The sequence below is a fragment of the Crocuta crocuta genome, unplaced genomic scaffold, assembly GCF_008692635.1.
Source record: "Crocuta crocuta isolate KB4526 unplaced genomic scaffold, BGI_CrCroc_1.0 scaffold84, whole genome shotgun sequence".
Lineage (NCBI taxonomy): Eukaryota > Metazoa > Chordata > Mammalia > Carnivora > Hyaenidae > Crocuta > Crocuta crocuta.
Genome location: NW_027530213.1, coordinates 7,853,959 through 7,878,041, shown reverse-complemented (window position 1 = coordinate 7,878,041; position 24,083 = coordinate 7,853,959). Strand labels below are relative to the sequence as shown.

Genomic DNA, 24,083 nt, shown 5'->3' with positions numbered 1-24,083 from the left:
GGCGGTAGGTCGCGGGGACGTCGGGGCTGTAGTCACACACTTCCAAGACCCCACCTTCTCGCGGCCCCTGCCTCGGCCCCGCCCCGGGGGCTCCTAGGCACAACCCGCAGCGCTGGCTCCAAAGTGCGTCACGGGCACCGGCCGCGCTCCTCCTGCAGCCAGGGCGAGGCTGGCACCGGGCCAGCGCGGGCCGGGCCAGGGGTGCCGGGCCGTCTCCGGGGCGGGGACCCAGGCGTGGAAGGTGCTCAAGTTGCGCGGCCCTTGGAGCGCTGATGGGGGCGCCCTCCGCCGCGGGCAGCTCGCCAGGGACCGGCCTCCGCAGCCGCCGGGCGCGCTAAGGCTACACTTTCCCTNCAGCGGAGATTTCCTCTCGGGGAAACTACGCGGATCCTTCCCGGGGCTCCTCGCCCCGCCCCACTTCTCCGCCCCCTCCTCTTTGCTGGGGAGCCGGTACCGGCCTGCGCCGGGAAGACTCTCTGGCAGCCTGAGCCGGAGGTGGCGGGGGCCCACGGAGCCGCTGGCCACGGACTCGCCTCGCCATGTGACGCTGCCCTCCGCCCAGGGACCCCCGTCGAGCCCCCGGCCCGCGCTGGATCGCGCGGGGCACCATGCTTCTGCCCGGCCACGCGCGCCCGCCGCTCGCGCCACAGCCCGCGCAGCATCCTGGGCTCCGCAGGCAGGTAGAGCCTCCCGGGCAGCTCCTGCGCCTCTTCTACTGCACTGTCCTGGTCTGTTCCAAAGAGATCTCCGCGCTCACGGACTTCTCTGGTAAGAAGCGCCCTCCCTCGTCCTGCGCCCCGGGTGCCGCGCCGCGGTGCGCCCAGGTGATCCCTCGGCTGGGGGCAGCCTCCCGAGGGAGTGCAGCCGGGTTGGATTGAAGCTGAGGCACACGCCGGTAGCCAGTTTTCTTGCCTGGTTTGAGCCCTTGGCACAGGGATGGCTGCGTGCGGAGTGATGGCAGAGGAGTCCCTCCCCTGCCCAAGGAAGGATGGGTAGCCTATTTGGAGTTTCTCGCCTTGTTGTTTAGCTCGTCAATTTCCCAGCATCAGGGACCCGACTCTGAAGGATGTGTGTCCCCTGGAGGCCCCTTAAGCTGTGCCCTGCACCGCGCCCAGCGCTGTAAAATACACGTGTTGTGATACGAAGAGTTTCACTTGGTTTGCCACTCGCGTATCCCGGGTGCGCCCCAGCCAGCCTCCAGGATGCCCACGTAAGACTAGCCCTGGCGACATCTGACCTGAAGTCTGAGCCGGCAGGCAGGGATGGATGGGAAGCCCGCCGGCGGGAGGTCTGTGGGCCGGTTGAGCAGAAGTGTGCAGAACGGAGGCTCTGGGTCTTGACTTTACGGCCGGGAGGTACCAGCGCCCTCCTCCACCCTCCAGTCCCAGGCTCCTTAAGAAAAAATGCTTTTCTCCTCCCAGTAAACGGTGAGGCTTTTCTTCTGGGGGACTCAGACCAAAGCTCCCACAGCTTATCTCGGTTCTGGGGCTGTAGGTGTGGCACCACGAAGCAAGAGAAGTTTCTCTGTTGATGATAGCTGTCGGAGCCACATTCTTATATTACGGCTGCATTTGCTCAGCGTAACAAAGTCCTTGCAGTTGTAACAGACCTGGGTCTCCCTCTGATGAGGCTGGACGCCTCCACCCTTTCCCAGCCCCTGCCCACTCCAGGAGGCAGCACTGAACCCCAGTCTCCCCCTTCTCCAGGAATCTTTGCCAGGTCCAGGCTTTTGCTTGCAGGGACTTTTGCAATCCGATCATGGTAAACAAAGTCACAGCTCACCCTGTCCTGCAGTAGACTAATACATGGCAGAGAACACTGGCAAACCAGAAGCTGAGTTGGGTTTCTAGTTTACTTACAGAGAATGTCATTGTTAGCTGAGAGCCCTGGGGTCAGAGGTTCTTTGCTTTGAATATTTAATATCAAGGCAGTGTTTCTACCTAGCAAAGGAAGCCAAGATATGCCTATTTGGCAAGCAGACCGCGGTCCTTAAAATCGAGCACCACAGGGTCAGAATGCTGTGGTGAATGTGCTAGGGAAATGCTTTTCAAGTGCTATTGACTTTTTTTTTTTTTTTTTTGGTAATAGAACTTTCTTGGCTGAAAAGTTTTATATCTGCTGATTTCAGCTATGGAGAGCAATTCTGATTCAGCCACCCTGTAGCTCTGAATATGGTAAGGAAAACTAAAAGCTGACAAGCCCTTTTTGTGTGTGTGACATCACGGCAACTGAACAAATATTGCTTTAGGTAAATCGCGGTGTAACCATTAGATTGTTTTCTCAGATTATATAGACACTCGGAGTTTGTTTCTTTAGTGAAGCAGTTGCAATACTGCTGGCAGCCTGCAGGTTACCTACCACCCACGTTAGGAAGTGTCTGTATTATGTACATTACACTATAGAGGACGCACTTCAGCGATCACACGGGGGATGATATCCTGAGGGAAGTGGATATTTTGATGCCTGTTCTTCTAAATGATATAAATGATAAAAAAAAAAAAGTTCCTTCTGCTTTCTGTGTGAACCTGAATTCCAGGGTTTAACTCTCATGGAGCCCCGCGGTGGGAGGTGATAATGTCAGATCCATCCACAAGTAGCCCCCATTCTTTCCTCCAATCAGCCGTGCTCATCAGAGATCTGAGGACTGGGGAGAACATGTCAAGGGAACCTTTTTGGGAGAAGAAAAGAAAAAAACCCCCGACATCTTCTCAAAGCGCAGACACATCCAAGTTTAAATCTAAATGCTGTATGTGCGGCACTGGGGAAATGTTGGACTCAGAGTCTTTCAAAGCTGATCGATTTGACTTGAAACTTTTAGGGCCCCCCTAACTGTGTGATATACAGCATTGAGGACAATTCCCCAGCTCTAAAAATGGGTTTGAAGGTTCAGTCGAAGGCTTTAGTCAAAGCAGTGGATACTGATCACTTAATTCCAGAACCCCCTGCCTGTCCCCTCCTGGGAGGTGGGGGGGGGGGGGAGCTCAAAACCGGATGGATGCCTGCTTTCCTGGGGACAGGTGGTCTTGTTCTTTTCTATGAACTTGGAGGGGTGTTTAGAAACCAGAGGCCTGTAAGGAGACAGTCCCCACCCCTGCTCTGTCCCCCACAGAGCCTTACAACACACAGCCTAGCACTAGAGAGCAGCATTCCACAATGCAGATAACTTGCTTGTTTTTCTAAACAAGGAAACATCAAAAATTGAAGCTGAGGGAGGGTGGAGGGAGCTTGGGAGCCCTTCGCCCTGGGAAGAAGGGGATGGAGGAAGGACGGTGTTTCCACATGAAAGAAAGGACCAGAATATGAGGGGTCGCAGCCATTGTGTGTACAGTATCGGGCCTCCCAGGAGATTAACAGTGCTGAGTTTTGGAAAGTTACTTAAGCCTTTCTCTTCTTTGCAACTCTTCCTTGAGCCTTTTCCTGAGGCTGTCAGCTGGTGTGGTTTTCCTGGGTCATTGATTTTTTTTTTTTTTTGCCCTGAGGATTCCAGCATCGGATCTCACCCTTAATAAGCCAGGGGCTGCGTCCTGGCCTCCCCCTCCCTCTACATGCTCGTGACTGGGGCTAATCACCTCCAAGCCTGCTGGGAAACAGGCTGCCCAAACACCCCCTTCCCTCGCATCCCGGAAGACACTGAGATGCTTCCAGCAGCCACTGGAACGCTATCATCCCTGCATTAAAAACATCCCAGGAAGACAAGAGCAGTGCATGCAAAATTAGTGCCTGTGATCCTTAATCCCACGCTCAAATGCACTCAGCTTTTCCATTTTCTGGATGGAGTTCTGGGTTTGTTTTTTGTTTTGTTTTGTTTTGTTTCTTTGTTTTTTGACTGCATTCCCAAATTGGGGATTTGGCCTGAGAGGTCCAAATTGGTCATTGATTTTTTTTTTTTCAAATGGAAGTATAATGTCTGTGTCATCTTTGTTCAGAGAACAAGGTAGGGGTGAGGGCTGAGAGGAGGGGGGTGCCATTTTGGATTCCAGCCATAAAAAACAAAGGAGCTTGTGTATATTTAAAGAGTTCCAGTGTGTCTCTCAAACTTATTTTGCTATGTCCCTCAGGTCCTGTTCATTTTTTTGGTGATTTTTCCTCTCTGTTCAAAATGATTGATGCGCTTTATTGAGAGGGAGGTGGAGGGAGGGAGGGAGGGGGTGGAAAATTGTTCTAGTTCCCACTTGGAGTCCTAGACAATGGTCGTGAGCATGTGTCCGCACATTTGGCTTAACCCCGGGGGCATATAGTGATGAATGTGGGAAGCGGAAGGGGAGGAAGATGAAACACAAGGGGGTGGGACAGCCCTTAAAGACCCTCCTTGTACCAAATGGTCCCCAGACTTCAAAGATGGAAGGGCTTCTCTGGGCTGAGGTCCCGCTCCCTGCCCAAGCAAACAAGAAGCGATGCTCCTTGTATCATTTGCCACTCAGCAAATAGACCCAACCCTAGCTTCCAGTTTCCCTGGCCAAGAATTTCAGAATGTTGAAAAATGGTCATTCAGTCCATCTTGAAGCCTCAGGGGTAGGAACCAGGTCCTGATGGAGGGGACACACTCGTCCATTTAGGGGAGATCGAACCTTCCCGTTCTGCTCAGGCAAGCAGCGGGTCTCAACCGCGGCTGCACATTAGAATCGCTTGAGACTGAACAAATGTGTGGGTGCTCACGCAGCACTCCCCGACTTCTCATTTAACTGGTATGGGAAGAGCTGGGCATCAGTCTCGTTTGTTTGAAAGCCCCCCAGGCAATTCTAGTGTAGCCTGAGTTGAGACCCTCTGCTGCGTGTGATCAGAGAGCTGGACTACCTCTTGTGCGCATCAGCTCGTTCAGGGGCACACAGGTATGACGGGCAGTCCCTCCCACCCCCCTTCCATTCAGGTCTCACCACCAGGGAGACTAGGACTGTATTTTCCCAGCTCTCAGTTTGTCACTGCATCTCAGCACGTGCGCACAAAGTTCTACATTCTCTATTTCCCTTTTTTCTAACGTGTATTCATTTATTTTGTGAGTGAGAGGGCGCTCGAGGACGTGAGGGGCAGAGAGAGAATCCCAAGCAGGCTCCGCACTGTCAGCGCAGAGCCTGACACGGGGCTTGAACTCACAAACGATGAGATCATGACCCGAGCTGAGATCAAGAGTCGGTCGCTTCACCGATGGAGCCACCCAGGCGCCCCAGAGTTGTGCATTTTCTTATGCCTCAGGCACATCATCCTTTGATTCGGGGGTTGTCTTCCCTTTCAAAAATTTTATGGGATGAAAAGCCAGCTCATAACCAAAGAAAAACAAACCACACGTCTGAAGGATTGTGCAGCTGTCACAGAAGAAGAGAGATGGAGAGGAGCGTCTGAAACTGCTGGTCTGTTTCCATGGAAAGTAACTGTATTTGAACAGGGTTCTGCTGGCTCTTTCTGCAGGAGGGAAGAGGCGTCTGGGCCAGCAAGTGACTCCATTATTGATGGCTTTGCTTTCCCAGGCACTTTATTGGAAAGGGCAGCCTAGCAGCAGTTTCGGGGAAGGGACAGAAAGACAGTGAGGAAAAGTTAATTGCGCGCTGTGGTATCGCTGTGGTATCTGATTTCCTCTTCACAGCATCCCTGGGAAGTCAGTATGAGTTCAGCCTCAGAGAGGTTAACTAACTTGCCCGAGATCACCCAGCTGGGAGGGAGAGCCGACTCAGACTCTGACGTGAGCGGGATGGGGGTGGCGGCGGCTGGGGCACTTGGCCTGTGTGGGTGCTGAGTGGGCGGCAAGGCCGGAGAAAAAAATCGGGGCTGCAATCTGCCTAACAATCCTAGACAGTTCACGGAGTGACCATTCCTGCTCTATTCCTTCCTTCGGCATCTTTGCAACCCCCTCCATCCAAGCTGGGTGCACACATGAGGCGATCCGACAGGTGTAGGAGGAAAATGTGAGAATTTCTGTCTTGTCATGTTGGTTTCTTTTCAGTCTTAAAAAAAAAAAAAAAGGAGTTACGTTTGCCTTAAAATCAACATAAAAATTGACAGTTGAACAGTATATAGTTTGTAAGTAAATGTACAGATTTTGGGGGGGTGTTCTCAAAAGGTCTCTGCTAAGGGGCTTCATGATTTTATTTTATCATATTTAAATTGATTTATTTATTTTGAGAGTGAGCAAGGGAGAGAGAGCAGGGGAGGGGCAGAGGGAGAGAGAGGGAGAGGGAGGGAACGAGAGAATCCTGAGCAGGCGCCGTGCTATCAGTGTGGAGCCCAACATGGGGCTCAAACTCACAAATAGCATGACCTGAGCTGAAATCAAGAGTTGGACGCTTAACTGACTGAGCCACCCAGGCGCCCCTTATGATCATGAGTTTAAAGACTTGGAGGTCACTGGTCTCAGCCTGGTCAACATCTTTAAAATTCTTGCAAAGGCACCACTTTGGGGTGATGGCCACGGACAGAACAACTGCTCCCATTACCTACCCCGTCCCCCAATCTTGCTGCCTCCTTTAGGTCCACACCTGCTGGTTACATTTAGAGACAGGATTTGAACCCAATATTGTCTGATTTCAAAAATCCGTGCTCTTGTCATTCAAGCTATGAATCTAGAAGGCAGAGGTGAGGGCTCTCTGAAGCTTCATGATACTCAGTCACTATTTGAATGAGGCGGGTGTGGTTTTATTTTTCTGGAAGGAAGTAGCTTTCCTTAATCAAACAAATCCGAGTCACCAAAATGTGAGTACTAGAAGGAGAATCTTAGTCGGGAGGGGTGGCTGACTGAGTGACTCTAGTCTGTTCTCTTGAGTTTCTCCCTCTCCCTGGGGGTCCCTAATTCTGCAGCCCATTGGCTGACCCCGATAGGTGCACCATCTCATTTAAGATGCTGGTCCAGCATAAGCAGCAACTTCTTCACTTGGCTTGCCTTAGCACAAGGGAGAGAAGTCAGTGAATTGAAAATACGATTAGCATAGCAAGCATTTAAAGTGCTGTGCGCCAGCCAGACACCCTTTTTTATTTTTAAAAAATGTTTTATTTTTATTTTTATTTATTTCTGAGAGAGAGAAAGAAACTGAGACAGAGTGTGAGCAGGGGAGGGTCAGAGAGAGAGACACACACACACAGAATCTGAAGCAGGCTCCAGGCTCTGAGCTGGCAGCACAGAGCCTGATACAGGGCTCGAACCCACAAACTATGAGATCATGACCTGAGCTACAGTCGGACGCTTAGCTGACTGAGCCACTGAGGTACCCCAGACAGACACTCTTCTAAAAACTGTATGTTGATTTTTAAAAATTGGTCAGATACATTCTTTTTTTTCTTTTAAAGTTTACTTATTTATTTTGAAGGAGAGAGTGAGAGAGAGAGAGAGAGAGCATGAGAGAGAGCAGGGGAGGAGCAGAGAAAGAGGGAGAGAGAGAATTCCATGCAGGCTCTGTGCTATAAGTACAGAGCCCGATGCAGGGCTTGAACCCCTTAATGGTGAGATCATGACCTGAGCGGAAACCAAGAGTCAAATGCTTAACCAGCTGAGCCACCTAGATGTCCCAGAACTTGGTGTTATTAACTCATTTAATCCTTATCACCCATGAAAGAGATACTATGGTAATAAGTTGAAGAAACTGATGAAAAACAACTTAAGTAACTTTAGGGGATTTGAACCTAAGCAGGTCCTTTATTACGAAAACAAGTACATTGCCAGTCATTTAAAACAGTGCCATTACTGTAATGTTTATCTCTTAATCCACTAGACCTAAGTTTTTCCCAGGATACCTGAGAAATACCTGGAAAAGTATTGTCCATTCCACATCCTGTCTAAAGATAGCACCATAGAGCCCCACAGACTGATTACAGAATAGGATTTGTAATCTGTTTCTGGAAATATGGTAGAACTGGTGTTCTGAGATTATTTCTCTGACAAAACATCTAGAGCTGCTGAAGAAAATATAGCAAACATCCTTTAAATGCAAGATTGACTAAAAATGAGGAATATTCAGGGCAGACGTGAAGAGGGATCAGAGAACGGGAGAAGTTGGCTGGCACTGAACCCTGGGGATCTCCTGGGGCCTTCTGATGGTCTTTGCAGCCAGGACTTAACAGGTGCATGAAGGCAAAAGATGAGGCATTAGACCAACCTCAAGGGAGAAGTTGGAATAAAGGTCTTTCTGTAAAGTCGGAACCTGGAGGGGTTAAACATTCATGAAAAAGGTGGATGAGAAATGGATCAGCCTTCTTGCAAAGAAAAAAGTGACAAGAAAAGTTGTCTCAGCCTGGGCTCAGAATTGGAGAAAAAATTAATCTCCCTCAAGAATATGGAATCATAGGCCTGCCTTTTCCAGAGTCTGGTTTTCAATTCATATTATCTTTACCAAGAAATCTAATCTGAGACACTAACAAAATTGTCCAAGATTGATTGTGCCCCAAGATAGTTGGCAACACACACACACACACACACACACACACACACACACACTCCCTACATAGAGACATCATCACAGGCTCTATAAGACCCATACTGATGACATCCTGGTTATGAACACACAATCCAAACTACATTATATGAGCAGCAGCCAGCAGTAAAAACAACAGAGTTCTTAATAACAGAAGAAGACTAAAAATGGAAAAGCAAATAAAAGAGCAAATCTAAAACGTGACTAAGGGATGAAAGGCAATAAAAATTTGAAAAAGGGCAAAATACATCTGCTAACTATACTACTACTACTATACTAATGAAAAATATGTTCCTTGAAATTAAAGCTTAATGGATCAATCATATATAGATGAAGAGAATCAATGAACTGGAACATAAAGCTGGAGAAATTATCTAGAATGCAGCAAAAAAGGCAAAGGCATGGAAAATATGGAAAAATTTTGTAAAACATGGAGGATGGATTGAAGGTTTAACATACAGTGGATCTGTATTCCAGAAAAAGAGAATAGGGAAAATGAGGGAGTGGTAATGCTCAAAGTGATACTATCTTGGAATACATTTTCAGGAATTAATGAAGGATTCAGATTCATGTATCTCAAGCAAGATAAATAAAAATAAATTTGTACCCATCATATTTAAACTATAAAATACTAAAAACAAAATGACAGTCTTTAAAAACAGAGAAAGAGGGGGAAAAATGGAGAGAAAAAACAATGTCATCTATAAAGTCTTTGCCACCACAACAGTGAAAGCCAGAAGCCTGTGAAATATTTTTCCAGGTTCTGGAAAAACAGAACAAAACAGAACAACCTGTCAGAGCAGAACTGTATACCCAGCTAAACTGTCTTCAAGACAGCGTGTGAAATGAAGACATGTTCACCACTGATACATGCTGACTGAAAGGATTACTAAAGGGTGTCCTTCATAGAGAAGGGCTCTGAGTCTAGAAAGAAGGACTGAGTTATGAAGAAACAAATGATGAGCAAAGTAATGGCACAAAGAATGGCACTTTACTTACATTTCTTGCTCTGTCTTCCTTCTTAGAGAGTGCCATCTCCTTGCCTGGAGGAAGTTTCCTGAAGATATCTTGTCCTTTTGACAGCTAAAGTCAAGAGACAGATTTTTGATTCAATCGAGCTCTTCTAACTGCCTTATGACTTCCAGCCTGAGGTACCCAAGGTGGCCATCAGTTCCACCATGACTACACAATGCATGTTCTGTATGAAAGAACGGGAAGTGGTCTAGTCTTTCAGGTACCAGATGCTGTGTGAGGTATGATACAGGGCTGCCCTAAAAAGTCGGTCCTGTCCTGGGGAAACTTCCTTCTCAGTGTCATGGACATGTGGAAACAGAGCGTTGAGGGGTCTAGTACTTGATTTGGCGGGTCACATTCTCCAAACAGTACCACGGAGCGTGGAATTGCGGGTTGAGTCATGTGCTCACAGACCTTCCAGACAACTCTGCCGTGCATCGACTTTACACTTCCATACCTGCATTCTGGACACCTGTGTCACTTGCTTGCTCAGGCCCCTGAAATTAAATTTCTCTTGCGTTTATGAGCTGGGGAATGAAGTGATGCTCGGGGTTCGTTTTGAGCCAAGAGCCAAGTTTTCCACACACACCGAGAACCGGGCAACATTAAAATTCAAAACTCAGGCCGCTGAATCTGAAATGTATGTTTGCAAACTGTCTGATTTCATGTCTGCCTCAGATGTCTTGCGAATACAAATCGCCTCATTTGGGGTTGGAGGAATAGGGAAGAGGAAACCCAAGAATGATCTCCAAAACAAATCTTTAATTCGGATGAGTATAATAGAATGTAATCCCGTTTCGAGTCTGTCAGCATTCTTTTGATGATTACAAATGAGTCCCTTTTCCCCTGCAACGTGGAGGAATAATCTGGATAAAATAACCCTTTTTGTCTGTGAGGGCCAGCATGATGTGTACTCGTGACAGTTTTCAGAGTAGTGTTTCAGGGTCTGAGAAGAGCACTGTGCTACCGCGTTCTTCCTTTCTTTCTCTTGACTTAGGCGATTTTTCACTCTTTTTATGTTCAGCAGCTTCTGAAGTTCTCAGGCTTAGAAATCCTAAATCATCGGACTGTACTCTGGGACACGAGAGATCCCAGGTCACCAAGCCTTGTCCCTCTCTGCCCATTCGATGGGAGACAGGTGGAAATGAGAATACTTGACCTTATCCAGAAAAGGCCAGTTTGTACAGCATTTGAGGGATGCACGTTAAGGAATGCACACAACTTTATAGCCCCTTTTCTTATGAAAAAAAAAAAATGTACCTGAATCCCAAATCAGACTTACACACCTCTTTCTTTCTTTCTTTTTTTTTTTTTTTTGTCAGTTTGGTTGCAAAATTAATGGATAGGCATTTTTTAAATGTTTATTTTTGTGAGAGAGAGAGAGATTTGAGCAGGGGAGGGGCAGAGAGAGAGGGAGACACAGAATCTGAAGAGGCTCCAGGCTCCAAGCTGTCAGCACAGAGCCCGAACTCACTAACCTCGAGATCATGACCTGAGCCGAAGTTGGATGCTTAACAGACTAAGCCACCCAGGCGCCCCAATAGGCATTTTTAAACACCTTCCTCCATGCTCTGAGGAAGACCCACTAAATACGCCTTCTAAAGCTAATAGCGCCAAATGCTTTTTCCACAGATCAGGCAGAATGCAGCGATGATCCCGTCCACAGGCTTGGGATGGAAAGGGGCCTCGAAGGGCCAGAGCTGTAGGATGCACTGTGTGGAAGTGGTCACGGCAGGCTGTGGAGAATTCCACTCAGCGGGTCTTGAGGTCTTGTCTATTCTGCCTCTCTAACCCCTGGAGTTCAAGTGTGAAGTTTCCTCTCTTCTGATTTACCTTTTTTTTTTTTTTGAGTTAAATGCCCCAGGATTTTTTTCCTCCTCTGGAATTTTCTTTTGAAATAGTGTTATGGCTCCCTAAAGCTATAAACCAGGGCATTGAAGCACTTTGTCTCAGACGTGTGTCTTTATCTCTGGTTGGTCTGGGCGTGTTATTTGGGGGTGTCAACCTTCACCAAAAATGCCGGATGGTCCTTCTGGTAGATGAGTTATCTTTACCTGATGAAAACTTCACTTGTCCTCATGTTTAGACTAAACAAGTGGTTCTTAATTCAGGGGATGCCGTCCGCTAGCTCCCGAGTGTATTTGGCGATATCTGGAGGCAATTTTATTTCACAACCAGCGGCATTCCTGGCGCCTAGTGAGTGGGACCCTGGGTGCTGCTAAGCCACCCACAATGCACAGACAGCCCCCCCCCTCCCCGAGGAATGGCCCTGTCCTCCTGGACTTGAGGAACATTGGGCTAGACCATCTGGCACGTCCCCGTTTTATTTGCTACGTGTTCAGCATCCGAGGAAGGTGAGGAAACTTGGCAACAACCAAAAGGGAGCCTGGAACACCTAGAGATGGCTCCTTGGCGCCCTCCTTCATGGCCGGCTTGCCTTCTGCAGCCACCAAGAGGGGTGTCTTTAAAGCCCAGGGAATGGAGATGCAGCCACTGTCTACACCGGCTAGTGCCCTGAGGCTCCCCTTCCCACCCCTTTCCTCCCCGGAGCCTGCCTGTGCGTCTGGCCCTTTCACCCTCCTGATTTCAAGCGCGCACACTCTCCATCATTATCGTCAAACTCAAATACCCCTCGGGAGAGGTGTTCAGACTTGAAGTCACTTGCTCACTCTCGGTGCGCGGGTGCATTTGCAACACCTCTCAATTATTTCACAACTCGGGAAGCAGCTGTGTGAGGGGGGCAATTTGATTTGAATTTTAAAGAGAGAGAGAGGGTGTAAGTCATGAAAACTGTGCCTCGGTCTGCTTTTCCTCGGCGCCTCCCCCATGGCCCCCTACTTTCCTCCTCGCCCCTCTTGCACCGGCTCTCTACCACCCTCACCCCCACCCACCCCTGCACACCCGCATGCATTCAGACGGCTCCTGGCCCATTCATACCCACGGTTGTGTCTGTGAAGCCTTGCGTCCGCCTCTCTGTGCTGTGTGTTATATACACTCTGCAAAGAGACAAGTTCCAAGATGTTTCTAAGACTGTTATTTGCAGGAACAGCGTTATTTCAGAGCAACACTGTTCATCACGCCCGGTGCTGAATGTTACGTGCTTTTCAGGGCGCACTTGAAGCCTCTGTGATCGTGGGGTTGAGCACCGTTGCGTAGAAGGCAAACCAACAGGTCCCTCTGAAATGGTAACTTTGCCACCCCTGCTCAGTGGCCACCAGATCAAAGGACAGCCCCCCACTTTCAGACCTGCCCCTCCTCAGTCGCCCTTTTTCAGACAGCTTGCAAGTCCAATGAAAATATTTCTTTCCTTCTGCCAAACACAGAGAAGATATAGTATCGTTTCCAAAGGAGGGAACGGGGTACCAGCAGGAACGGGTGTGCAGTATTTGTGAAGCCTGGTGACTCAGTACATCTGAATCTCCAAGCATTTTAAGAGCTTTGTCCAAAAAAAAAAAAAGGTCTATTGTGTGGCTGTTGGCACTGAAAAAAATAGCAGGCCTGTCAGAACTCTGTTTCAGATTTAATTTTAAAGTGGGTGATGTAAGAATGCCGTCCCGCGGGAGGGCTTTGCTCTTTTCCTTGTCCCTGTTCGTTTGCTGTGCTAGAACCTGGGCTTTCAAGAATCAGTTCATGGGAGAAATCACAGCACCTTCCCTCGATGCCCCTTTTACAAAAAGGCATCATGTTCTTAAGCAAAGACTAGTATGTTTGTAAAAATGAATATGGCTTCCAGGGGCACGTGGGTGGCTCAGTAGGTTGAACGCCTGACTTCAGCTCAGGTCATGATCTCATGGTTCATGAGTTCAAGTCCCAAGTCGGGCTCTGTGCCAACAGCACAAAACATATGTGTATTTATATATATACACACATAAATATGTACATGCCTATGTATATAAGATTTTGACTATCCATCTACCTCTCTGTGTGCACATATGTTTTTTTTTTCAGAGTATTCTCATGCAAGATCTTACTTTTCATTTTTGCTATATAGTTTTGAAAAATGCAGGTCTAAAGACATTATTGATTTTCCCAAATGCCTCAAGCATTTGGTATTTACTTGTGACTATTGATGCTATAAAAATAAGCGGAAAACTTCATTATGAAAATTCTCTTTCCTAGTTGTTTCCTTCCCAAAACAGTAGGCATTGAGTGATTTTTCTTAATCATATATATGTTTATTTTAATGTATACCCATTTTGTCCTCTGTGTCTGCGCCTTCTCTTGGGCACAGAGATCATGTGCTATATATATGTGAAAAAAAAATAACAGAAGCATCATATTCAACCCCTGGGTTCAACTGAATAGGTGTTGCCAAGCACTGATCCATGTTGTGGAAGTAGCTTTGTATCCACACCAGTCACTGGGGTCCTACATCCAGAACCACAGACCTCAGCAGAACAGCCTCTGTTTCTTTCTTGCTGGTTTCTGGAAAAGACCTAGACAGTCCTTGAATTTAAGTTGGTTTTTTTTTTCCACAATGGGAAATATAACGTGGAGACTCTACACACAGCATAGATTGTACCAGGTTGGGTCCAAGATAAAACCAGATGATGGAGAAGATCAGTCTCTGGAAATAGAACACACATAAACCCGTCTTGTCTGTCCATGGCCTCAGATCTGTTAGTGGGAAGAAGGCCTGACCAGAGGGCATGCCTTAATTAATGACTCTTGGTCTGTGAAGCTAACACACACACACACACACACACACACACACACACAAGCCAAGGGACTTTTATCATTAGAAGGCAGTCAGACAGTGACATGCAACCAAACTCAAATGAAAGACTTCCGTGGAATCTTGTAGAACCTTCTGGAATGTAGGCTTGAGTCTGGTCGGCACCATTTATTTTCATGACCCGCATCTTCTTGTTCTGTGGGAAGGTAAAGCATTAGGTGGAGTATTCAAGATCCGAGATATTCTTTGAAAGCTTTACTTTAAGAAGGTCAGACGGGTGTGGTTCAGCCTCACAGATGGGGTTAAAATCGCAGTGCTGAGTGTTAGGTTGTAAATTAATGCAATTATCATTTTGTTATTCAAGTGAGCTGCTGAGGAATGGACCTTACCTGACGATATCTGCCCTTCAGTGGGCTGTGGGGGGGAGTGGATCACAGAACCCTGAAAACCACAGGGGAAAGTTGTAAGCAGTTCTCACTGAAGGGCTTTAGGGTCCAGAACTGATGCTATTGCATACGAAACCCTTTCTCCACTGGACTGTAGCACGATTCTACCAGGGCAGTAAGGTGCACGGGACAGTACGCACACTTTTAAACAGGGCTGTGTGAGACACACATGATGTAATACTAGCTCTTCTGATAGCCATGTTGGAAAAAGTAAAACAAAGCGATGAAATGAATTTCCATAGTTAAATTTTATTTAACCCCAAGAATCATCATTTCGACATGAATAGGTTAAAAAATTATTCAGGAGATTTTTACACTTCTTTTTGGCTCACAAAGACGTGTGTGTGTATTTGACACATCACATCTCAGTTCTGACCGGCCACATCTCAAGTGCTCAGTAGCTGAGCCTGGCCGGAACCCCCAACCTGAGACAGCGCAGTTTTAATTTTTTTTAATGTTTGTTTATTTTTGTGAGAGAGATAGCGAGAGAGCAAAAGCGAGAGGGGGAAGGGGGCAGAGAGAGACACACACGCACACAGAATCTGAAACAGGCTTCAGGCTCTGAGCTGTCAGCGTAGAGCCCAACACGGGGCTTGAACTCAAGAACAACGAGATCATGACTTGAGCCAAAATCGGACATTCAACCAACTGAGCCACCCAGATACCCCCTGAGCAGTGCTGTTTTAGAAGGGGAGTCTAGGGGCACCTGGGTGGCTCAGTCGGTTAAGCGTCCGACTTCGCTCAGGTCATGATCTCACAGTTCATGGGTTCGAGCCCTGCGTGGGGCTCTGTGCTGACAGCTCAGAGCCTGGAGCCTGCTTGGGATTCTGTGTCTCCCTCTCTCTCTGACCCTCCGCTGCTCACGCCGTCTCTCTCTCTCTCTCAGAAATAAATTTAAAAATAATAATAATTAGAAGGGGAGTCTAGACTGGGGCAGGAGTTGAGGTCCAGGAATCAGGATGGCACCTCAGGCCTTTCTTAGCACCTTCTTCCCACAGAGCCTCAGTCAGGCCTGCCTGGTGAAGGGGTCAGTGGCAGGCGCCGCAGCTACCCCCTTGGGAGCGTGGCCTCCCCAGCTTGCCTCCCTGTTGCTTGAAGGAGGACTTATGTCCACCTTCCTCCTCCAGCACCTTTTCCAAGAACCTTCCCAGACTTTAGTCCTTGTGAAGGGAGGGGCCTCTAGGGAGTCACCCAAGCTGTGACCGGACCTGCCAGCAACACCGGAAGTCGGCCAGCCATACTCACCCGGTTCTTTTTCTTCCACCTGGACGTCACAAGGCTTTGAGGCTGTCATCCTGTGACAACCCACCCCGGGGCACTGGGGCCTAGCGAGGCAAGTGCTTTTGAATCATTTTACCTGAGACTGCCCTTGTTTGGTCTCATCCACAGGGGCGAGAACCCAGGCTGGACACACGTAAGGGACCGGCCAGGATGTTTCCCAGCTTAATGGTGGAGGGACCCAGATTGGCCCCGGACTCTGCTCCTGCGTGGAGTCACTAGGTTGCTCCCAGGATGCGCTCTCACAAGAGGCAAAGCCAAGGGCTCACAAGACTCCAGCTCACAGCTCCCGCTTACTTGACAACACCACAGGCTGCTTGTCATTCCTCTGAGTTTATGTAGAATCATCTCTGGGTGCATTTCCAATGTACTGATGTCTGGAGTTTTGCCCCAGGCTGAGTGAATCTGAATCTCTGGGCTAGGACCTGGGCATGGACATTTTTAAATCTCCTGAGGTGACTCTAATGTGCAGCCAAAGCTGAGACCCTACTGGAAAACACTGCATGCCTTTTAATCCATCTGTATGTTTATTAAATGTTAAAAAATCATTATTTTTTTCCAGGCTCAGAAAATTTGCAAGAGTATTACAGAGACTTCCTTTATACGTTTCGCTCAGATTCCCGAAGTGTTACCACTCTGTCACATTTGCTTTATTCTTTTCTGAGGCACAGGCAAGATATCCTTTTCTCCTAAATGCTTCTGTGTGTTCCTTGAGAACGGGACTCACAGAACCATGAACAATGATCAGAACCAGGAAATGAACCTGCCGCCATCCCGTTTTCTAACCTACAGACCTCTTTCAGGTTTCACTAGTTGGCGCCATTTTCTTTGCAAAAGAAAATCCCAGCTTCCTGGATTTTCAGGTTTCGTGTCTCTTTGGTGTCCTTGCGGCCTGGGACAGCCCCCCAGTCTTTGTCTTTCATGACCCTGGCACTGGAGAAGATCACAGGACGGTTATGTTAGAGGCTGTGTCTGAATTTGGATGTGTCACATGTGTCGTGCATTCGTGCAGGACCGTCACAGCAGCGACCTTGCGTTCTCTGTGCATCGCATGGGGACAAACGGGATGTCACATCACTCGTGGTTCCGAAGTGAGCTTTGATTTTGGCAAAGGTGGGTGCAGGCCTCTTTGAGGTTACACATACCCTCGGCAGCCGTGCTCACACGTGGTAGTGTGAGCCTTTTCATGGGTAGTGTGGCTGCAAAGCTGTGGGGGTCTTCAACTCAGGATAAGCAAGCGTTAGAGCAGGGTGGAGGCGGGGGGAAAGTTCTGGGACCTGGAGCTTTGGCAAGGGGAACTACTCCAGAGAAGGCACCATCAGTGTTGGTCCTGATGTTGGGATGAAGTGAGACGAGAGCATGAGCAGGGGAGGGGCTGCGGATTAGGGAGAGAGGTGCGGATAAGTCCACATCGGAGCGCCTCTAGCTTTCTAGGCTTTGACCCACCACCCAGCGCCATCTGTCTTTTCCTTCGGGGTTGATGACTTCCAAATTAGCCCCAGAAGTACTTTCTGTTGAGGTGATGCCCAGCTTGACCCTTCCGCAAACTCCCCCCCCTCCCCGTTTACTACCTGTTGCTTATCTCCAGATCAGATGTGATCCTTACCAGTTCAAAGAACATCAGAAGTTCAGTTAGCAGAAGACCTCCGCTTTGCTGCTGGCTCAGAAGACCTTTTTACTCCACAGATTCAATCTATTATTTGTTAATATAAATTATCAAAACCTGGATTTCCTTCTGTGTGCATGGAGGGAACAGTGTGTTGGCTCAGGCCGAGGAGGGGAAGGTGTTTACTTCTGTCCGGCTGTACCCCAGTTCCCCCGTGGGGAGCCATGGAGGAGACAGGGCAGCGAGCCGCCTTCCCCCTCTGCCTCGCTGTCAGTATTTCTGCCCGAGGTTGTCTTTGGCTCCTCATCAGAACGTACCATTGCCTTTTCTTTGTTCTCTCTCCCTCCTCCACATTTTTCCCTTAACCTGGGCAGCTGAGTGCTGCTGAAAAGTGTCACGTTGTCATGGAGATTGTGACCACAACACGTTTGGGCTCCTCAAACTCCAGCCTTGTCGGTCTCTTCCTCATACCTTTAAACAAAGCAAGAATCAGTGGAGGTAGTCATGATGCAGAAGAATGTTTATATAAAGAGTTGACTCTGGGCAGAGCAGTTATGGGTTGAATTGTGTCCCGCTGCCCCCAACACCAGAAAGACAGGTTGGAGTCCCAACCCCTGCTCCCTCAGAATGGGACCTCCCTCGTAGAGAGCATCTTTGCGGCAGTAATCCAGTTAAGACGAGGTTATCCGGGTGGCCCCCAATCCAGAATGACTGGTGCCTTTGAAAAGAGGAAATCTGGACACAGAGGCGCGCATTGGGAGATTGCCATATGAAGGTCACAGTGATGTTGCCACAAGCCAGAAGCTGAGGGAGAGGCCTGGAACAGAGGCTTCCTGGAGGCTTCGGAGGGAGCGTGGTCCTGTGGACACCTTGGTCTGTGCCTTCCAGCTTTCAGAACTGTGGAAGGCGGCGTACCCATTGTTCTGAGCTGCCCAGTTTGTGGTGCTGCTGGAGCGTTCTAAACTCTTCCCATAGAGTAGCTAATTTAATCTTCCCAGCAGCCCCCTGTGATAATCGGTGTTATCGCTATCCTCATCTTACAGATGGCTGTCTGAGGCACAGGGAGACCGGGCACTTTGCTCAAGGCCACTCAAGCTAACGAAACCTCACTTTGGTCAACTCTCTACTCTCTCACATCTGCCTCTGCCTGTCATCTTGTTTCCCCTCCTCTGCCCGCCATCTTGTTTCCTCTTCTCTGCCCGCCATCTTGTTTCCTCTCCTCTGCCCACCATCCTTTTTCCCCTTCTCTGCCCACCATCTTGTTTCCCCTCCTCTGCCTGCCATCTGGTTTCCCGCTTCTGTCCACTGTCTTATCATCTTATTTCCTGCCTCTGCTCCACAGCCACCCTGTGCCCTTCCTTTGGTCCTGTGGCCCTCCTTCTAGGCTCCTTTCTGGGGCCTTCTTTGTTGCCCCACCTCTGGAAAGCCTGCATCCCTGCGGACCTGCCCATACTCTTGTCACCAGCCATCCCCCAGGGCCTCAGCCACCACCTCAGTGTGGCTAGCTGACCTCTGCTCCTCCTCCAGAGCCTCTCTTGGAGCTTCTGACCTGGGGCCCTCAGTGGGACCTGAACTTCCCAAGTGGACGTGCCACCGATTCAAACCCTGGAGCCACAGCTATGTCTTTCCCTGTCCCTCACGCCACACTCCTCTCCCTCTCCCCTGTCACCTGTCCCCACCGATCCTGGGGACAAAGCTCTGTACTTTGAGTCTGGACCAGCTGCATAATTTGCAGGGCCTGGTGCAAAGTGAAAATGGGAGCCCCTTGTTCAGAAATCAGGGGAAATGTGCTGTTAAATGTAGTAAAATATCAAGTTTTCTCTTTCCTTCTGTGGCCTCTCTCCCAACTTGTTATGGTGTTTGTATTTGCTCTGCGTGTCATTCCGAGCAAAGAAAACGAGCATTTTACATTATTAGCATGGATTTTACTGTTCATCTTCATGTTGGGCAATGCCAGTTTTAAGTGCAAATATGAGGGCATTTAATGTGTATACAGAATTTCAGAAGTGGCACAACTCTTATTTCACGTGTGTACTGCACACTCTATTACCGCTCTTAGCCTTTGGTTTCCTGCCGTGTGAGAAGGGACTGAAAGGTCCCCCCTACTTTCCTGTTCCTTCTGTGTCCTTGTTTTCAGCACAAGTGGTGGCTCATCCCGGAAGAAACGCTTGTAAGGATGTGATGGGGCTCCTTGGTCGACCCTCCTTCTCACACTGCTATGGTCTCGCTCTCCATTCAAAACCAATTTTGATTCTTTTTTTAAAATTTTTTAATGTTTATTTATTTTTGAGAGAGAGAGAGAGACAGGGTACGAGCAGGGGAGGGTCAGAGAGAGAGACACACACACAGAATCTGAAGCAGGCTCCAGGCTCTGAGCTGTCAGCACAGAGCCCAACGCGGGGCTTGAACTCACGAACCGCGAGATCATGACCTGAGCTGAAGTTGGGACGCTTGACCTACTGAGCCACCCAGGTGCCCCTAAAACCAATTTTGATTCTAATAGAAGCTGTGGCTGCTCGGAGCTCGCTGTCAGCATCTCTGCTTACTCAATCCTGGATGTAATCCGCCTTTCTGATGCTCCCTTTGAGTTTTCCAGGACCCATTGCCATGTTGGGCTGGCCAGAATTCTATTTCTCAGGGATCTGGAATGCATCATGGGAATGGAGCGACAAGGAATGATGGCGACTCAAACTGTGGGTGCCTCCTGTGCCCCCGCACATGCCCCATTGTCCCAGCCGGCCTCACAAAACAGGATTTCAGTGCTTAAATTCTGAAGAGTTTCAAGATGGTGACAGCAGAGCATTAAACCAAGCGTGGGTCCCTTCTGAGTGGTGGGCTGCATGCAGTGCTCAGGTCATACACCCATGCTGTTGCCTCTGGTCTCCGCCCCTCCCACCCCATCCCCAGCAGCCACGCTTCCCAGCAGGATTGCAGCCACCCTCGCTTCCTTATGGGCTTCTCCAGTCCATCCTACGCAGACCAGTCGAAGGATTTCTCTGAATTCTAAACCTGACCAGCGTCACCGGCCCCCAAGCCTGCAGTAGCTCCCATCTGCCTTTAGGTGGAAATCCAGACTCCTCAGCAAGGGTACAGCTTAGGTCAGCCTTTGCACTTGACCTCCTACCCTGCGCGCTGGCTCCACACGCCCTCTGAACCTTTGCACATCTGCCCCTGATGCCTGAGGCTTATTTTCACTTGGTTGACTGCTGCTCTTTCTTCAGGTGTCCTCTCCCATTTGGAAGCCCTCCAGGCCTCTTAGGTGTGTCACATGCTTGTTTTATTGTCCCCTCCTTCACCCCTCCCCCAGGGTTTTGAACACCCCCTGTGCCTCCTCTACCACAGCATTTAAGATCACCCCGATATTATATTATAATATTAAGTGTAATATATACTGTATTTTAATAACATAAAGTTTATTTTTTTTAAATTTTTTAAATGTTTTATTTATTTCTAGGAGAGAGAGAGAGAGAGACAGCGTGAGCAGGGGAGGGTGAGAGAGAGAGGGAGTCACAGACTGAAACAGGCTCCAGGCTCTGAGCTGGCAGTCAGCACAGAGCCCGACGCGGGGCTTGAACCCACGAACCGCGAGATCATGACCTAAGCGAAAGTCGGATGCTTAACCGACTAAGCCACCCAGGCGCCCCTTAATAACATAAAGTTTAGAAGGAGAAGCGGTGAGCAGTTCTCCCTCCATTTGGAGCCCTGGATTCAGGGTTCGTGAGGAGCCCCTTGAACCTAGAGAAGAGACGCCAGACCAGAAGTCGGAGCGGGGCCCTGTCACTCGCTGGCTGTGCCATCTTCCATGCGACCCAAAGCGAAAGGCTTCCTTGGCCTCTCTTACAGCTGTTGTGAGCTTCATAAGAGCGAGGAGATCACAAGGATTTTGTTTATGTTTTCATTTATTTGAGAGAGAGAACGATTCAGGGAGGGACAGAGAGAGGGGGGGGGACAGAGGATCTGAAGCGGGCTCTGCGCTGACAGCGGAGAGCCTGACGCGGGGCTTGAACTCACTAACTATGATCATGACCTGAGCCAAGGTTGGACACTAAACCCACTGAGCCATCCAGGTGCCCTGGCAAGGATTTTTTTTAAGGTTGAAAATTTTATAAAAACAGTAGGAATGAATAATTATCTTTCTTTAAAAATCAAGACAAAGTCCCACCACACAGTCCTGTCCCGCAGACAATCCCAGACAGCAGTTCGGATGTTTGAGTCATGTATGAAAGACATCCAGTCGGAAGGCTAGCAATCATGTGGCTACATACATCCTCCTCTGTATTCTCTATAAATACACTTGATTTTGTTATTTGAGGTCGTTACAGTCTATAAAACCATTGCTTTGCAACCCTGAATTAGCAAACACTGAGCAGTTGTTCGTGGGGGAATACATGACCTTGTTTTATCTGTGTTTCTGATTCATGACGCCTTATGTAACATATATTGTTGATTCGTTAATGTTGAACTCATGGCCAGCAGCACCGTAACGCATGCCTGGAGCAAACGTGTCCTGTTCACGCACACTCTTCCTAAGACCAAAGCCAGCCTCCTCGTGCTGAGGAACTCCTGGTGGTGCTTCAGCACCGTGTTGGACCCATTTTACACTGCGAGGTCACGGACACAAAGCACAAGACTGTGAAAGCACTGGCATTAAGTAGACCATGAGAAGGACACTTGTTCTCGATAGGAGAGCTGAATCAGGAAGGCAGATGTCGCCTCCCTCCACCTCAGCTGGGACTGTGCATGTTGCCCAAGAATGTTTTGAGCTGAGAAAGCCCCGGAACTATTGGTCTGGGAGTTACAAATCAATGCTCGCAAGTAGGCGAATGTGCAAATACGGAACTTGTAAATAATGAGGACCGGCCATACATACCAATGACCAGGATCAGACTTTCCTCACCTTAGGCATCCAGAAGACAGCCAGGAGCCAATAACTAGAAAACTCCAGGGTGGTGGAGAATAAAGTAGACCAAACAGGGCTCAAAAGTGAGAGGTGTAATCACTCAGCTGGACCTAAGTAGTTGAATATAAAATAAGGGGACGGATTAAGAACAGCAAGCGTACCCTGCGGACAGTCAGAAAAAAAGCAACTGTTCACAAAGGAAAAATGCAGAAGAGTAAATAAGCAGCTTCTAGGAGAATTAAGGAAGTAGCCTGCCCCCCCACCCCCCGTCCTGCCCTGGGACTTGCCCGGGAAGTTTTAAACCCAGCCCTGGGGGGAGCGTGCCAGGGACTCAATTAAGGATGAATATAAAGAGGGAGGTCGGGCCAGCCCAATTACTGTGTGGGCGCCCGTATTTCTTTACATTTGTCCAGCCTCCCCTGTGTCTGTGAAATATAAAGGGAGAAATACTGTTACTTCCCCTAAGTCCAAGGGGGAAACCCAAGAAGGGGGAAGCCAAAACGCCTGTCCGAAATTCTCCACTGATCTATTACGGAGGAGGCCGTAATAGATACAAGGGTTGCCCAGCCTGTTGCCAAATGCAGCGGTTTGGATAGGCTATTTACATTTGTTTCAACTTTTAGAAACTTCCCTGCTCTGGTTTTGTTCACTGCTTGGAGGAACGAAACATGTTCCATCAAAAGTACAGCAAACCTGTCCTGCCCCCCTAAATCTAGTCGTTGTAACCTTCCAAATAGGCTCATGAGGTTTATAGTGCTACTCACCAAACATCATCATCTCTAAAGTTAAAAAAAAAAAGTTTCGTTATAATGAGCAGTGAAATCACTATATAATTTTCCAATTAACTGAATGCGTGCCCTGAAGTCTTCATTTGGACCTTGAACATAGCCCACGTACCTTGATCATCCTACATATTTCGGCAGCGGGCAGGCGTGAAATAAGCAACCTGAAGTTGAAAGGCTGTTTACAGGGCGGGCGGGGAAGCCAGCACCTGTCCGCCCCCACGTCCGTCTGTCCGTGCGCCGGGCTGCCATTGGGCCTTCTGGTTGGTCGGCTTCCCTGAGTATTTCTGAGAGCCTTTTGTTGTCCATGGGGATAGAGCTGCTAATTTGGCCAATTCCAAGCAGAAAAGATCAAGTGTAGATTTCATATCTGTGTTTCAAGTGCTGGTAAAAAGTTGCATTAAGTTATCAAATGCACTGCAGGCCCCCGCCTCCATCGCCAAGTGGCCCTGTGGTTTGGGGGTCACTCGGCATCCCAAAGAAAAGGAAAAGTGTTCCGCTTAAGTGCTTGAGGCAAATGGGGATCGATCCAGTTACTCTTATGCTAATCTAATCCAGATGGCGTTCACTGAATAACTTTTTGGGTTTAGCACCTGGTTACCCAACAAGGTGTTCATTTCGATAGGATTGGAAACCTTTGATTGAAAAGCATGAAGGAACTCCTACCAGATTTGTTCAAAATGAAATAGTGCGTGTAATCAGAAGATTGTCATTCAAGCCCGAGGCAGAATGCTTAGAGTGATCTTTCATCAGTTGATTGGTACCCTTTCTTCTGTGTATATTCGTATATAAATATGGATGTAGATTATTGTATACCTGTTACCTATAAAAATACATAATATAGCGTATTACTACAAATAGTAAGTTATTTTAAATATATGTATATATAATATAGTATTTTATTGTGTTGCAAATTGGGGAGTAAGATCTTGTAGAATCTTTAAGGATCACTGCATCATGGCTGTGGAAATTAAACCTGCGGAGGCATG

General features: G+C 48.4%; 1 protein-coding gene across 3 annotated transcripts in view; it reads left to right on the top strand.

Moving 5' to 3' along the window:
- Positions 1-360: 360 nt before the first annotated feature.
- EVA1C (eva-1 homolog C) overlaps positions 361-24,083 on the top strand; it is a 75,991-nt gene continuing 52,268 nt past the window's right edge. For all 3 annotated transcript variants that reach the window (XM_077765522.1, XM_077765521.1, XM_077765519.1), the window contains exon 1: positions 361-768. In XM_077765522.1, coding sequence (XP_077621648.1) covers positions 609-768 — 160 coding nt within the window. In that variant the 5' untranslated portion in view covers positions 361-608. The remainder of the gene's footprint in view (positions 769-24,083) is intronic.